At 36.2% G+C, this 16562-nt stretch overlaps 1 protein-coding gene and 1 long non-coding RNA gene across 2 annotated transcripts; both read right to left on the reverse strand.

Moving 5' to 3' along the window:
• Window positions 1-3449: 3449 nt before the first annotated feature.
• On the reverse strand, window positions 3450-8967 carry LOC145820451 (uncharacterized). Its single transcript, XM_082916108.1, has 6 exons — window positions 8870-8967; window positions 8685-8774; window positions 8505-8609; window positions 5048-5482; window positions 4921-4977; window positions 3450-3805 (listed from the first exon to the last, which is right to left on the reverse strand). Exons 3-5 carry the CDS (start codon window positions 8559-8561, stop codon window positions 4936-4938), a joined length of 534 nt encoding a protein of 177 aa, XP_082772234.1. The 5' UTR covers window positions 8562-8609; window positions 8685-8774; window positions 8870-8967; the 3' UTR covers window positions 3450-3805; window positions 4921-4935.
• An 802-nt stretch (window positions 8968-9769) lies between these two features.
• Window positions 9770-14708, reverse strand: LOC145820452 (uncharacterized). The gene is made up of 4 exons (XR_014362014.1): window positions 14299-14708; window positions 13789-13923; window positions 12540-12623; window positions 9770-12397 (listed from the first exon to the last, which is right to left on the reverse strand). It is a non-coding gene; the product is annotated as an uncharacterized LOC145820452 (long non-coding RNA).
• Window positions 14709-16562: the final 1854 nt, after the last annotated feature.

Raw genomic sequence — 16562 nt, forward strand, 5'->3', positions numbered from 1 at the left:
TTGCAGGCAATGATGGCTTCTCAGTTTGAAGCACCATTGTTGCTCGTGAGAGCTTTACAACTCTAATACAATGAAGAGAAAGAGAGAGAAACAACTAAAAAGATATTATTTAACAAAATCAATCAACTCAACTTTACAATAGCAGATCTATAGTTATATAGACACAATAATATAACTGTCTTAACAATCTAACAAATAGTTGTTAAGACGGTTTTCTAACATACACTACTCTTTGACTAATATGCACCAGACGACCCTTAACCTACACACACTATGGAGGTTTGGCATAACTGTTGGTACTTAGACTTAGCAGACGTAAACAACATGTCGTTGTGCTACTGCTGCTGGTTAGACATTGCAAACTTAGACCTGTCTGCATTGTCACTATTGAGAAGCATGGTCATGGGCACTTGAGCTGTTGGGAAGCATGGCATTGGCACTTGGGCTGCACTTGTCATCAAATCTTTGGTCCTTGCCGAGGAGGTGTGGATAAAGCATCATACGTTCATGAAGTCATTTGTGATTTAGTTTTCCTTACTGAATGATGTTGTAGATAAGCTTTCTAGAGAGAGACAGTCTAGGCCCAGACTTTGTAAGCAGCTTTTCTTGTTTTTTGGCTTCCCGAGAACACTAAATCTCCCTTCATTGGTCCAAACTTCACTCTACGGGACCTCCGCATACTTGACTAAGGCTGCCAAGACTTTGTCAGTGTATTAGAATAAGAGCAAGATCTTCATTCTCGTTAACTTATCTGCCTCAGTGCTTCTTCTCTCCAGAACAGCACTGTTGTAATTGGAGGGGAGGTTGTCTTTACTCAACTCTGCGTTTTACAAGGTTCTCAATCTTCGTAAAAAGGCTTCCGATCAACAAAGTTGTATAGAGTGCTATAATTATGAGTTTGACTCGAGCTTTTCGAAATTGATTTCAATAATCATGCCGAGTTATTGGAATTGGTTCAAAGGCCAACCATCGAGAACATTTGGTTGGTAATTTTTTTCTTGGTCTTTATCTTGTTGAAACACTTAGTTGGCTACTCTTATCAAGCCAACAATTAGCAAACATTCCACCAAATTTACGAATATTTACATACATATTATATATGCATATATTATATAAATGAAGAAACATAGATGGTGCTTCCCTCTTAGTTTGCTTTAGGGCTTGGCGGTCATTGGTATAGAGTTGTCCAGAGAGGATCACGCAGTAGTGGTATTGTCTAACCACCCTAAAATTGAAGAAGTTTAGTCTTATACCTTATGGTCGGTCGCTTGATCGAGAGGGTGTTGAGTTTTGCAAGTTGGCAACTTGGTCCTTGGTCTTTAGCTTGTAGAACATTTTTTGAGAGAGAAACTCGAAAGCCAGTTGCAAATGTCTTGTCCTATTATCATTAAGCAGCAACATCTCTTGTTATTTTGTGAATGAAGTGACTTGCGAAGCACCAAGTTAAAGGTTGGATGATATTGAATGTTAGCTTTGTGACCTCGACCACTTGATTGTGTTGATCGAACAGCAAATTGCCGAACTAATCCTTCCAAAGCAAAAATGTTTAATACCCAATTTCTAGAGAGAGAAAATTGGGACTCGATCGCGGGTCTAGTTACAACACATCATTGTTTGAAAGCTATTCATATATGGGTTTAAATCTTCTGTCCCATCTTCCTATCCCACGTTTCATTTGCTGCCACTTAAGCCTCACTTAAATTCTATATTTTACCCTTTCAACACAAGATTAACTCTCTTCTTTTTAGACTCATTTTACCTAAATAATATGCAAAACTCATATGCACGGATTGACGGCAGAACTATTGCCATCGGCAATTTGCATCCTTGCAAACCCCTCCAAGCCCTTTTTTCTCATAAACCTTCACACAAACTTTTCTTTTCCACCATGGTAACCATCATTGTGTGATATATTAGCTGTATATACATATATATACAAATGAACATGAATCATTGAACCATTTTTGATAAATCATCTCGTACTCATTTGCGGACTTACTAATCAGAGATGAATGAATCTTCATTCCTAATTCAAACTCGAATTGAGCGGTTTCATTTCAGATTTTTTTTTTTTTTGAAATTTTAAATATATATTTGGAGATTTTGTTTATAAAATGGGAACGAAAACGTTGCTGGAGATTTTTCAATCTTCTATTTTCTCTTGTGTATTCACAACTATGTGAGTTTTAGAGATCTGTAATGGTCTGAGTCGAAGCTGAAAGGCAACAAGAATTTGCTGTGTGGGATACTTTCTAGGGCTACAGAACTGTCCCAATCTTGTATGCAAAGGGTACAACTTAGAATTTAAGTGATGCTTATGTGGCAGTAAATTAAGCACGAGAATAAGAGATAGGACAACATAATGGGATAGAGGATATGAACGCCCATTATATATATAGAAATTGGGCATTAAATAGACAATATGTATATGTATCTGCATATATACTTTAGAGAGAAGGGGTTGTTAGTGATGACCTTTGGGCTGAAACACTTCTCCGACAACTCTTTTTCATTATTGGCTTACCGGAACTTCTTGATTGGCAAGTCAAAAACTTCTTTGTCTTGTAAAAAACAATTGATCGGCCCATCAAAGTGTTGCGGATCTTCGGCACACCAGGGGACACTCACAAGCAAAAACACAAGACTTTTAACGTGGTTCGGCAAACCGGCCTACGTCCACGGGAGCGATGTTGTTATATATTAACAAATGGAGGAGATTACACACTCTCAACTCACTGTCTCTCTATATAACACACTCTCTCACACTCTCTGATTTGCTATGATGCCCTGTATTCAACTCTCCTTAGCTTCTCTATATATAGAGATTACAAAGGCAAGAGGCACCCTTTGAAATGAGCTGGCTGCCAGCCCATTTCGGTGGCTTTCCAGATTGCTTCATGGCCTCATGGCCAACTCACATGGCTTCCCCACCATGTAGCTGGCTGCTACTTTCCTTCACACACTGCAGGAAATTCGTTCTTTAGCGACGTTTTAAAAACGCCGCGAAAAGCCTGAAAAACGCCGTAATATCTTATAGTGACATGTAAAACTTTCGCCGCTGATAGGGCCGCCGCAATAGCTACACAACGTTTGAAAAACGTCGCTAAAAACATTATACGGCGTTTCTAAAAACGCCGCAAAATATTTGACGACCGTCAGTCCCCAATAACGTTAACGTGTGACGTGAGAATGACGTCATTTAGTGGCGTTTTTCGAAAAACGCCACTGTTTTTATTTTTATAATAAAATATGTGACGTCATTTTGTGGCGTTTTTCAGAAAACGCCACTTTTTTTCTTTTCTTTTTTTTTTTGGGGGGGGGGGGAGGGGTGGTGGCTTCCCTGCTGGTGGTGGTGGAAACTGAATTCACAATTTGGAAATCTCATGTTTTATGTTTGCTCTAGGCAACCAAACTACTAAATTTAAAATCAATCCTCGATACATGCCATATACATGCATAATATAATCTCACCAGAATCATCATTTCAAGTAAAAATTTCACATCTAGTGTCATATACATGCATATTGTCAACTAAGACATCTAAACAACCATGAGTCAGTAACACATTGTTTCCATAGGACGCAATTCAAACAAATGATTCCATGCCCACATCAAGTTTTAGAAACTCAAGACAACCAAAAAAAATTTTAGTACGGTTTGTTGACTTCCAAGTCTTGTAGCTTCTTTTCATGGTAATCTAAAAGATCAACCTTGTGTCCAAACAATCCCAAAAAGCCATCACGCCTCAACCTTTCTCGAGTACGGTTTGTTGACTTCAAGCGAACAAGCCTCCTATTCAATTTATCTGCATCTCTAGAAGAAGAAAAAAATCAAATAATTAGAAGTCACAAAGGAAAAAGAAAGCAAGTTGATATAGTTTTAAGATGTGCACTAAACCACATCTGAAGTTTTATATCTAAAAAGTTTAAAAATTGATTACTTATTGAATCTATCACCAGACCTACAAAGTTTCATAATGATCTTATATTGTTCATGTTCTATTTGTTTCCTAGATGTCTTGTATTTATCTATTGTTGATTGGGACAATCAATGCACACTACAAATTTGTTTTTTCTGTACCTTGCTCATGATATGATTTGTTTCAAGTCCAGCATATCTAGCACAGCATTCTTCAAGACCTATAGACATGGATCTTTTGTCTCCAAAATTGATACCCCTTCTTTATGTAAATACATTCTCAATCGCATGATGCAGTCAGTAATAAACAAGTGTTTTGCCTTCAGCAGCAATGATTTAATCATGAATGATTGACAATGAGTGAAAGTACTCAAAATTGAAAAATTAATCATAATGCACTTTTATATGCTGTTATAGGTCTTTGCTCAACCAAGAGGTGGGTAAAAGGTAGCTTTGCTCTAACATAATAGTGTTAATACAAAAAAAGAATAAAGAAAAGTATCATATCATTCATGATTAAACCAGGAAGACACTGTTGTTGCTGAAAAATTGGCAATGCACATAGCAGATGTCACTGAGAGATCTGTCTTTGAAGAGAAGCATAATGTCTCATGCAAGATAACTTTTATACTATCATTATTGGTTAGAATTACTACATGTTATTGAACTTATGCTCTAGATATGTTGTTATATTATTTTGACCTGGTATGTATGATGCCTGTCACAGGATAACTTAATTTCTGATGGGCATTGTGTTCTTATCTTCTCTCAAACCCGCAAGATGCTTAATCTTGTTCAGGTTAGTTTTAAATCACATTGCTTACCATATGCTATTGAGGAGATATCAAATTTTAGTGATCTTTGCACATATTAGTATGTTATCAAGTTAAGGAGTAGCGATACAAGGTGATATAAATCCTCATTTTGGCTAAGATTTTGATGTTTTGTAATATATTGAAACAAGGCTTAAAATTTTGACAACTATAATGGTTTAGAATGAACCTGAGTTTGTCATATCTACTTCTTCTTCTTCTTCTTTTCTTTCTTTGATATGTGAACCTGCATTTGATAAGAACAAATAACATGAATAAAATGTCATATGAAAATTTCATAATTAACTTTTACTCACTTCCTCGGACGAACGATGACAATTAAATGATGAGGTGTATGCATGGGATTGTTGTTGTGAATGCACATGTGTAGCAGCTGGTGCAACAGGCCCACCCATGGCCTGTTGAGACTCCAATTGCTCTATTCGGGCTTGTTGAGCTTGGATTGTGCTTTGCATCTCCATTTGTACTTTCTGTTGATTAAGCATAGCATCCATCATCTCCTTCATTTGCATCTCCATTTGTGCTTTATATTGGTTAAGTTGCTCTTGGACTTGCGTTTGGATGATACGAGTTTGTTCTTGCGATTGCCTATATCCGCCTCCAAAGACATCTGTCGGGGAAGGACCCAATCCATATGTTCGAACACGACCAGGTCGCTCAGGCCCTAGAACCTGTGTGATAATTTCTTCATCTGTAGCATTGGATTGCGCCCCAAGGTCCTTCATTTGTGTCTACAATTGTTAATTAGTAATTAGCCACCAATAAAATTGTTCATAACTAATGCCACAAGTATATTACAAGACATTCAAGGACAGGGATGGAGAGAGGGGAGGAGGGTTTATTTATCTCCATTTTATCTTCCCTTCAACAGTACCATCACAAGAGGGATCAGATTCACAAAACAATTTCACAAGAACAAGAATAAAATCATCCTTTCTTTAAAATTATCCTAAGCTTAACAAGAACAACTATTACCTGCTTATTGATGGTTCATGCAAATACAGTGTAATATGTTTTTGCCTTCCCTAAATTTGAAAACCATTTCTTAAATTCTTTTTTCTACTCTGTTAAACTTTTTCTGAGTTCTCTTTTTTTCCCTTCAGGTAAAAAAAAAGGAAGTATAATGATGTGATAGAGTGACATTTTGAGAAAACCTTCCTAACCTTTCAAAATAGTTTGGATACATCACCTAGAGTATCCCAAAGTGTTTGTCATTCCCTGTCAAATTTGCTTCTAAAACTCATCAACAACAATGTTGACCCCCATAGTATTTCTCTTAACAGTGCTAGAGGAGTGCACGCAGAAATTAGAATTGGAATACCCTTATAAATTTTGATTCAAAAAAAGTCCAGTCTTGTGTATGAAATACTTCGTTGGAATTTTTCTCTGCTTAGCATCTTTTGAATAAAAAACCAACCAAAGCAAGAAATTGAAGTAGAACACTAAAGGTACGTATATAAAGCACAGGAACTGCACATTAAAATTTTGAAGTTTTAATCAAACTCTTTGGTACTATAAGGTGTTCTTTAAAATAATTGGCTCATTTTTTCTCCATTAACAATTATTCCAAACATCAATCATTTAATTTTGCCTTAACATATTTATTTTCTATCTCCTGATGAGGATGCTTAAGAATCCCTATTAGATTCTTTACAATAGCAGAAAATTATTATTTTCAGCTTTGCTGGTGGAAGACTTTGAGGCTTCCCAAAAATAAGCATCAAGAAGGATCAATTTGAATGGGCAAAAAAGGACCGTGTTTTCATTGTGGAATAGAATGTGAGTAATTTAATCTCTCTTTCTGCTAGCACCTCTTCTGTTTTTTGTTTTTTTTTAATAAATATGCTAGCACGTCTTCTGTTGACTCATTTTAAATTGTACTATCTGCTTTTCTGCTGTTGAACTTCTCTACTTTGACTCATTTTAAATTGTACTATCTGCTAGCACGTCTTCTGTTGACTCATTTTAAATTGTACTATCTGCTTTTCTTTTAAATTATACTACCTTATTCAAGCATCCACAATGACCTGACTGAGGTGAGCATAATAGGGATGCAACTTAGGTGAAAATTTTGGTTATCTACTGGTTCATTGGTCAAAATTTTGGTCAAATACTGTGACAATTTGCTGAATTGATTCAGTTAATTTTTCTTTTTAGTTAATGAAATCTTAGTTTCAAATTCACACCAATTCAGGGTATCCGAATTCAAGGCTTGAGGGTTTTGATTAAGAATTGGATTGAAGGTTCGAACCAGGTTCTAAAATTGGAGCTAAAGCTCATTTACTCGGTGGTTTGAATGGATGAAGCCATCTTATATACTACTTGAATGGAGAATCATGAATATATATGGGGTTCGAAAATCTCTGTAACCATTCTTAACTATGCTTGGCACTACCATGACTGGAAGTTCTCGGTTGAGAATAACTATATCGACACTGCATTTCTTTTTACATAGTCAAGTATTTGCCCATTTGTTTAAGCAAAGATTGCAATTTTTTAATGTTTATGGTTGTCCAATTCATTGTACCCGTGTCTGCTAAAACATCCATAGCAGCGCTCCATTATATTTTGGTGAATCTCATTGGTTACGAGAGAAATTTGGCAATGAGTTTTGTTTTAAAGGTTATGTACCAAAAAGATTTGGTGCCATATTAGCATAGAATTCCAAGGCTTCACATTTCTTTTATATAGTTCTTCTTCAATACTTACACCATATCATCACAAAGCACATAAGGCCACTGGGCACTAGCCATGTGACGGCCGAAAATAATGTACTCAGTGCCTTAGCCTCAAGCCAAGGCAATCTTCAAGAATCCTCCTACATGTGTTCGGCCTCCTCCTCACAATCAAGCAAACTCACACTCGCACCAATATATTCAGACATCCCTCAGCACTCGATCGTTTCGGTGGTACTCTGATGATTTACACTTGGTTATCCAATAGCACCCCAATGCTCTCATGCCATTCTAGGTCAAAATCAAAGCTAGGGACCCTCAGAGTAGGTGTTGCAGTCATGGGAGACCCAACTAACCATGACCCTCACACGAAATCTAGAGGCCATGTAGCTTGGTGGCTATAATTGAGGGTTCATTTAGGAAATTGTTTTATGGTCACATGAGAAGACTTACACCTTGACCGGTCTGTGAGAAATATCCCTTTTTTATTCTCCGGCAGATTTGGAAACAAGTTTGCAAACCACAAAACTTGCTTTGGTTGGGTCTCTTCATGATTTATTTTCTTGCTACGGTTAAATTTAGGGGCTTGCTCTCTTTCCTGGTATCTGGTAACAAACAAATGAAAATTTGAGAAACAGCAAGGCAGCTTTCCCAATTAAAGAGACAAATGATATGAGTCATATAGATTATGAATCTTGATACAAGAAACACTCAAAATAATGTGGAATATTAGAAGGGCAGGGCTAGGAAAACTGCAACAAAGGGCACAGGAAACTCCACCATCAAAAGTCACTTTTTGGTTATCCTTCCTTAGGATGTGTTTGGATTATGTATTTAGGTAAGAATTTGAAAAGCAAAAAGTAAAGGTAAAAGAATTATTTCAAGATTTGGCTCCCTAGTAAGTGCTCATGTGATGTAAGTTTATGCCTGACCTAACAAATTATGTATGCGGGTTCGTTTCTCCTTTTTCCCTAGTAATTTCATAACATTTCTTTAAAAAATAAATAAAGAAACAAATATGAGACAAGTATCTAATACATTCCATACATGCAAAGTATATAATTATGGTGCTACATACCATGACCGCAACAACTTTATCATTACTTGGTTTGTTATCCTTCGTGTACCCAGCCATCCACACCTCTAAGCGAGTTGCAGGAACTCCATTCTTCTTATTAGTTTCCTATAATTACACTTAAAATTAAGTAACAAAATCAAAATATACAATTTCAATTTGAAATATAAAGAAACTATATACCTCTACTCGAACAACTGAGAATGGTTTTCTTCCAGTTATGTGATTTAATGTCTTCTTCTTCCGAATTTCTTTGTTTTTTATACTTTTTTTCTGTTACATATGAACACAAACACAAGATAATTTCTTAATTAACAAACTCATCTTATGAGATTACGATAGAGTTATATAAACAATTTAAATGATACCTGTGCCTTCCGAGTGCCCCAATAATAGACTAAGCTTCGCCATTGATGCTCATGTACTCTTTCGGGCTGATGAGTTAACCTATCAGCATCGTTGTCGAATGGCGTATACCCCAATTGTTTAACTCTAGCCTTCCACTCTCTCCATTTTTTTCCAACAGATGCCAAAACAAATTTAAAATTATATCTGAACAGTACTCTGTTCCCTCAACTGAAGCATTTGGAACTCAGAGGTCTATCTTCACTTGGGAGATTTTGCCATGTTATTCACGACTGGGAAATGCCATTTTTAGATCACATGGCTGTCCTTAACTGTCCTAAAATGCAGACTTTCTCTCCTGGGTTCGTGCATGCCCCAAACCTACAGTGATATGTATTAAATCCAAACCTCGGGAGGTGTAACTGTAATTTATCCATTATTTAAATATAGCACTTCTGTGTATTAGACTATTAAACTATAGAATCTTGACCGGCAAAAGTACTCCACAGGTGGATGCAGCAATTAGTTTTCTTTTCTTTTATTTTTATTTATTTTTTTTGCTTTCTATGATGGTTGTCTTTGCATAAAATTATGCATCTACAATACAAGAGATACTAAAGGATCAAAATTGTAGAGAAACATAATTCTTTAAATTAAGAGGATCACATAATTCCCTTACCCCTGTGTTTGAATGAACGAAATTTGCGATTAAATCTTAATTCTAAAAGTGAATAAATAGTATGTAAGAAAAAATTTACTCCCTTATCATTTTTATGTTGACAATTTCATTCTAAAGATTGAGTTTGTATTTGTTTAGCTAAGTAGAGTCCTAGAGTAATTCCGTAGTTTAAGATTGAAGATGCACATTCGCATTGCATTTACATCACTTAAGTTAGTTTTATCTTGATTAATATAATGGATTATTGGTTTGTATTGGGTTCATGACTTATAGATAATCATATTTGGTTCGATACATTTGAAAAAAACTGAGCATCAGTATGTTGCTTCTTTGAAGCAGGGTTTGACCTTTCAAATGCGCACAGTTTCACTGACTGCATGGTAGCTTTGTTTTGCTGGAACGGTGCTTTGTTAACATTGGAGTTCTCTAGTAGCACTTCCACATTTGAATGTCGGGCTAGTTCATTTGAACAAACGTGGTTTTGTCTTGAGCAAAAATATGTTCTTTCAATTTATTTTTCTCAACTATTAATATTTGTAAATTTTTGTTTCACTTTTTATAAAATAGTAAAGTTGTAGACCATGGTAGCTGATTTCTTATTTTCATGTATGTCTATATTTCTTCTATTACTTACATATTCACATATTGTTTATCAATCAAAACCTTATCTTCGAGCATTCCTCTTTTTGCATAGCAGCAACAAGAAGAAGAAGAAGAAGATGAGGAGTAGGAGGAGGAACAATAACAAATAGTAAGTTCTATCTGATTTTGTAGTTTCCTAAACCTTTTCTATAAGTTGCTTGTATGCAATCAATTTTTATTTTTTGGTGTTTGTTTCAGCAAGATAACAAGAGGCAAGTTCTGTCTTTTTTCTAGTTTCCTAAACCTTTGCTACAAATTGCATGCAAACACACATTTTTCTTTTTTTGTTTCAGCAAGAAATAGAGGAAGAAAAATAAGATTAAGAAGATAAGAATGATGACAATAATGATGATGGCAATGACACAACAATAGTAACATTAATGATGACAATGAGGATGAAAATTGATGGTGGTGAAGATCTGATGACAGCAGTGATGACAACACTAGATAATGTGGTTGTTCAGCTCTCTAATCATTTTTCCACGCCAGTAGAGCATTTACAATTTTTCATATAGAATCACATGATTTTTATTTTTTCTAAGTTGATCAGTTCTAAAAAACCTTTCTTATTTGACAAGCACTAAATTACACTAAATTTCACTCCAAAGGAAGATTACTACAGTTGGTTACCCCTTCTAATTATTTTTTTTGAAAAAAATATATATATATTTATATGTACTCTTGGGTCGAAGGGGAGTTATAATCAGTGAGGTCTTAGTTCTGTACTTTCCAAGCACGTTAACAGTGTTTTTTCACTTGTACAAAAGTGCTCCAAATAATGAATTTTGGGGTTTGATGTGTTCATACTCTAGATACGCACCCTCGTCAATGTAACGTAGATCTTCCTCAATTCCAACAATTCAAACACTATAACCTTGTTCGATGAAATGTTTTAGAAAACTGTTTTAAAAAATATCTTCTGAAAACCAACTTAGGAAACACCAAAAAGTTTCATATTTTCAAAACTGTTTTTGCACAAAAATTAGAAGAATGATTGTTTCATAATTTTTGTTTCCGGAAACATCAAAAACAAAAACATAACCCAACAAACACTATATAACATTTCATTAATGTGCAAAGAAAACCTAGCAGAGGCTCAATTCTGATGGAAGTGATAACACACTCTTTTTAGTACACAAAGATCTATGGACAAAACTGTGCAGTAAATCTGTTGCTGTTGAATTTAGGGCTTTTTTATTCCCAAGTTTTTGGCTTTTTACGAAAAAATGTGCAGAAAAATAGAGAGTGATGTGACTACTTATAGTGAATATTTGGCTAAAATACTTAATCATATAACTCACTTGGATTTCTCTTGGGGTTTTTCCTCCAACTCCTCTGTTGCTGTTGAATTTAGGGCTGTCATTTTGCCAAACGATTCCTTGGCATCCCCGAAGAAGTCCTTCACTTTATCGAGCACTGTTTTAATCTCATCTTTTGATGGGAGCTGATAATTGCATTTGGGGTTGAAAGTTATTTTAAAAAACCAAAGAAGGAAAGCAAGAAAACCAACTGACAATCCGATCTGAGTTTGAAGAGAGTGTGTGCAGTAGGAATATGAAAACCAACTTTCATAAATCCAAATTACAAATCAAGATTTGCATATTGGATATACCATCATTCGCATTTTATGCAAGCAATTATCTTACATGGATTCTTCTATTTTCTTTGAAGTACTAGTGTCTATCAGATACACTTGGATCTTCCAATTTTTACTATGCTTAAAGAAGAAACTTATTAAATTTTCTAACAAAAATTCCACGCTTTTACTAAATTCTATTGAATTTTACATTTCTACATAATTCACATCATTTTATCTAAAAATATTATATAGGGTCTTGCTAACACGTGCCCTAGGACACAAGTAAAAGAAAAATTATTTATAAAATACAAGTCACTTTTCACTAACTTTAATGCCCTTTTATTGAAATCAATACATTTTTTAATATTTTTACATATTTTCAAGACACTTTTTATACATTTTCCAACCTTAAAAATGTCTAAGGGGCACTTGTTAGCATTTGCCTATTATATAATATGTAATATATGTAAGTGTCCATTATATCTTCAGGTACCTATATCCCATTTTCAGATACAATATCTTAAGATTTAAGATTATAAAGATCTGACACTTTTCATTTATAGTTCAATAACCCAATATAACTAAAACCACATATCCATTGCCCACCTTAGTATCTGTGGTAGAAATAGCTGATCTCAAATTGTTATTCTCCTGCATAAATTAGCACGTTGAAAATTAGAAAATAAGCTGGCAGAGACATCTTGCTTGTGCAATTTAATCTTTGTGATGGCAAGATGGAAGATTTGACAATAGAATGTTATGCAGTGTAATGTATAATTCATAGGGACATTACAACAAGTTTGTAGCCATATTTGAACTTGGTGGCTGACCGCAACACGCGATGCTGCTTAAGTGTTGTCTTCTGTTCCTTCTCATCCTGTTTAAATATAAACCACCTGTCAGTTACATATAATTAGACAAATACTCCAGATCTCTAAAGAAATAAAGGAAAATAAAAAGGCATTACTAGGGAATGATCACCGGACAATTTTTTTTATCATAACAAATGAATTCATACATCAATAGTTGAAAAAGAAATGATTTGCTAGTACATAATCTGTTATTTAGGTCATGCTTAGAACTGTGGCCAAAGTCTTGGCAATAGCAGAAAAACCCCCTCCATTGTGTCAATAAAATAGTGACTTAATTAACAGAAAAGTTACAGCAATTTCTTTTCATGCCGCTCATCAGAAAAAAGAAAAGACCATTCATCCAATTTGCTTGGAGAACAAAAATTCTACATGAACAGGGACCAACTTGGGGGAAAAAAATATTTCATAAAACAAGTTTTAGCTACAATACAAAGACAAGCCTACAAGAAATGAATTGATAAAAATAAGGAAATTAAGTCAGTCTAACAACATAGCTGCAGCAAATGTGTTGCATTGAAAAGTCCACATTAAACATAACACCGCATCTAATACTCATACCTAATACATGTAACAACATCTACAACTGATACATATTTATATTTTCACTCTTATTTCAACTTCAGCTGCCAACATGCGCATTCATTTCATTTATCATTGAAGTAAAACATAAATTACACAATCAATCAATCAATATTAACCCAAAAAGCTAGGACCTTAAACAGCCTTGTAAGTTTATTATAAATTCAAAGTACAGATGACACAAGTTCTCAGTGAAAAGAAAACTTACTCTGTAAAGCTTGGACCTTAAACAGCCTTGTAAGTTTATTATAAATTCAAATTTCATTCAATGTGTTTGGTGTATAAATGGAATGCTTTAATAGATGTCACAAACTTCATAAAGCAACCACAAACACTGTTCTTGAACATCACAACCTTTGACAAAGCTTTGGTATATGGCTCTTTTCAATGCAATCCATACCTTCTATGCAAGAAAATACCGATGGAGATTCACCATAAAATAGAAGATGACAATATGCTGCTAAGCAACAATATACATAAACAGACAAGTGACTATATGAAATTAATAAGTTTTCTATCCACAATCAGGGCATTATAATTTTCATTTTATAGCAATCTTCGGAAGCAATTTCAGGTCACAAAATTTCATACCTAAAGATTTAAGTTGAGGATGTCGAGTACAGGGTTCACAATTCAGGTCCGGATCAGATCCAAACGCCTCATGCCATCATCTTAGTCTAAACAATACCAGAGATATCTCAATTCTCTTAATGAGGCACAAATATGCTACATCAAGACAGTGAAAATGGGAATTAGAGTCAACATTTGAAGGAGAACTCGAGCATAAAGGTTAATCACTAATATGAGGCACAACGAATGGCCATAGACTAAACAGTGGACCCATACAAAGCAAGAGAAACAACACGTTTAACAAAATTATCAAGTTTAAATGTATGGAGCCATCTTCATAAAAACATTGACCAGAGATATGTGTTATAAAACTAATCAAAGCAATCGACCTCAACTCATGTTTTTCCATCAGAGATATGTGTTATAGAGATGCAAGATATGAGTATGAATGTATAAACTTTTCAATCAAAAAAAAAACAAAACAAAACAAAACAAAAAGAAAAAGAAATGGCTAAACGAATTGAAACTCACAAAATGGAGAACAAAACTTCAAAATCTGCAATCCAAGCGGTGGCCTTCAAATCATGTCCAGATCTGAAATCAAGCGAGAGAGAGAGAGAGTTTTCGAAATCGAGACAGAGAGCGTGTTTGAAATCAAGCGAGAGAGTAGACTGAGAACAAATCTGAAGGAGTAGACTGAGAACTTTAATCGCTCAGATTCAAATCTCCATATCTTCAAATCTTCGACAATCGACAGCAAATCGCAAATCTGGAGCGAGAAATAGAGAGAAGTCGCAAATCGCAAATCGCAAATCGCAAATCGCAAATCGCAAATCGCAAATCAATTTTGCTCAGAATGAATTCGAGCTCGATAGACAGAGAGAGAGGGCGGGGGGGGAGAAATCGCAACTTTAGGGCTTTAGGATGTGGGTAACGGCGTTAGCCAATTACCACGCGGAGACGATGTTTAAATGAAATCTAACACAGCGTTTTAAAAACGTTGTTTTAATTGAAAAATAGCGGCGTTTTTATAAGCGTCGCAAAAAAAACGTTGCTATAGCCCCTTTTTCCTGTAGTGACATGGCCAGAATCTCTGTAGCCAACTCAACTTGGGTTGATCTCCTACAAATCACCCCCTCAACCCATATGAGGTGATCCATAATAGCACCTCCTGCCTGGAGTGCCCGGCACCCCCTCACTGGGGTGCCATGCAAAGCTTACTTTGCAACTCTTTGAGATGGCATCTCTCCCTTCCATCCAGTCTTGGAGAGATCCCAATATGTCTCTAATTCAGGAGCAAAAGAAACTTTCTTCCCTGGGACATGCTTTGCTGTCTTGGTCTCTTTGCTCTGAGCTGTCTTTAAAATTGGCCGCAATGGCTCCGTCTTGTGCACCTCCGAACTGCCTCCATGCGTTCTTGTACACTTTGGTTGCCATGTCTGCTGGGCCCTATGTCTCTTCTGTGCATGTCTTGTACGTCTTGCCCGGTAAGTGACAGTAGCTCCGTCTGTCACAACCTTCTCCACAAGCCTGTACAGATTCCCCTCCAGTCGTCCATGTAGCATCACCGTATCTCCATGGATGACTTTGAGATTTCCTTTGCTAGATGTGAAGCTATAACCCTTCATGTCTAGCATACTTAAGGAAATTAGATTCTTCTTCAGTCTTGGCACGTGTCGGACTCCATCCAACGTGAAAATTTTTCCATCTTCCATTCTCAGCCGTACTGTTCCCATGCCAACAATCTTACTCACAGTGTTGTTAGCCACTCGAACAATACCTCCATCCTTGGCTTGGTAGGTAGAAAAAAGTTTCTTATCTATGCATATATGATATGTGCTTCCGGAATCTAAGATCCAGTCAGGTTTCGTCATACTCGACGAAACTGTAAATGCATACTCATCCTTAGCATTTACTGCAGCAGCGACATTTGATGAGCTCACCAGTTCCTTGTGTGCCTTGTCCTCCTTGAGCTTTGCACAGTCTTTTATGAGGTGATCCTCCTGATCACAGTAATAACACTTTCTCCTGAAGCCTGACCTTGATTGCGAACGTCCTCTTGATTTGGATCTACCCCGTCTATCATTGGACCTACCTCTGCCTTGCTCATTTTCTGAGGCAACCATGGCATTTCCTTCTGGGTGTTTGCTACTGCTATCTTCCTGTTTCTTCATCGACTCATGAGAAATGAGCGTAGCAATCACCTCATCCAGTCCAAGAGCATCCTTCCCGTACAATAGAGTTGTCCTGAGATGCTCATATGATGCAGGTAGAGAGACCAGCAAGATCATAGCCCTATCTTCCTCCTGGGTCTTGTCTCCAATGGTGTCCAATTCCATTGTGATCCTATTGAACTCGTCCAGATGTTCTGTGAGGTTCGCACCTTCTGGCATTCTAAGTGTATATAGCTGCCTCTTCAGAGATAACCGGTTTGTCAAAGACTTTGACTTGTACCTCATCTCTAACTTTGCCCATAGCTCCGCCGGATCTACTTCACTGATGACTTCCCGGAGTGTGTTGTTCCCGAGATACAACTGAATTGTACTGTTTGCCAATTCCCTCAACTCCTCCCACTTGTCATCCTTCATGTCTTCCGGTTTGTTGGACTTTTTGAGAAGAGCTTTCACCAGACCTTCTCGTGTTAAAATGTTTTTCACCCTTTGCTGCCACAGGGTAAAGTCATTACTGCCATTAAAAGGCTCAATCATGAAACTTGCGCCTTTTCCTTCCATTGTAAATTTCTTCCCTTTTTAAAGAAATTCCGATTTAAGAATCTGACCGTACGGATGGGTCCG

Source organism: Camellia sinensis, chromosome 2 (genome assembly GCF_055761805.1).
Source record: "Camellia sinensis isolate YWXY chromosome 2, ASM5576180v1, whole genome shotgun sequence".
NCBI classification, from domain to species: Eukaryota; Viridiplantae; Streptophyta; class Magnoliopsida; order Ericales; family Theaceae; genus Camellia; species Camellia sinensis.

Excerpts from the sequence above, each read along its gene's own strand:
- LOC145820451 (XM_082916108.1), bottom strand. The coding sequence starts at position 8,561 with ATGGCTGGGTACACGAAGGATAACAAACCAAGTAATGATAAAGTTGTT. Across the intron at positions 5,483-8,504 it reads ATAAAGTTGTTGCGGTCATG|ACACAAATGAAGGACCTTGG; the intron begins GTATGTAGCACC and ends TAACAATTGTAG. Across the intron at positions 4,978-5,047 it reads GTCATCGTTCGTCCGAGGAA|GTTCACATATCAAAGAAAGA; the intron begins GTGAGTAAAAGT and ends TATCAAATGCAG.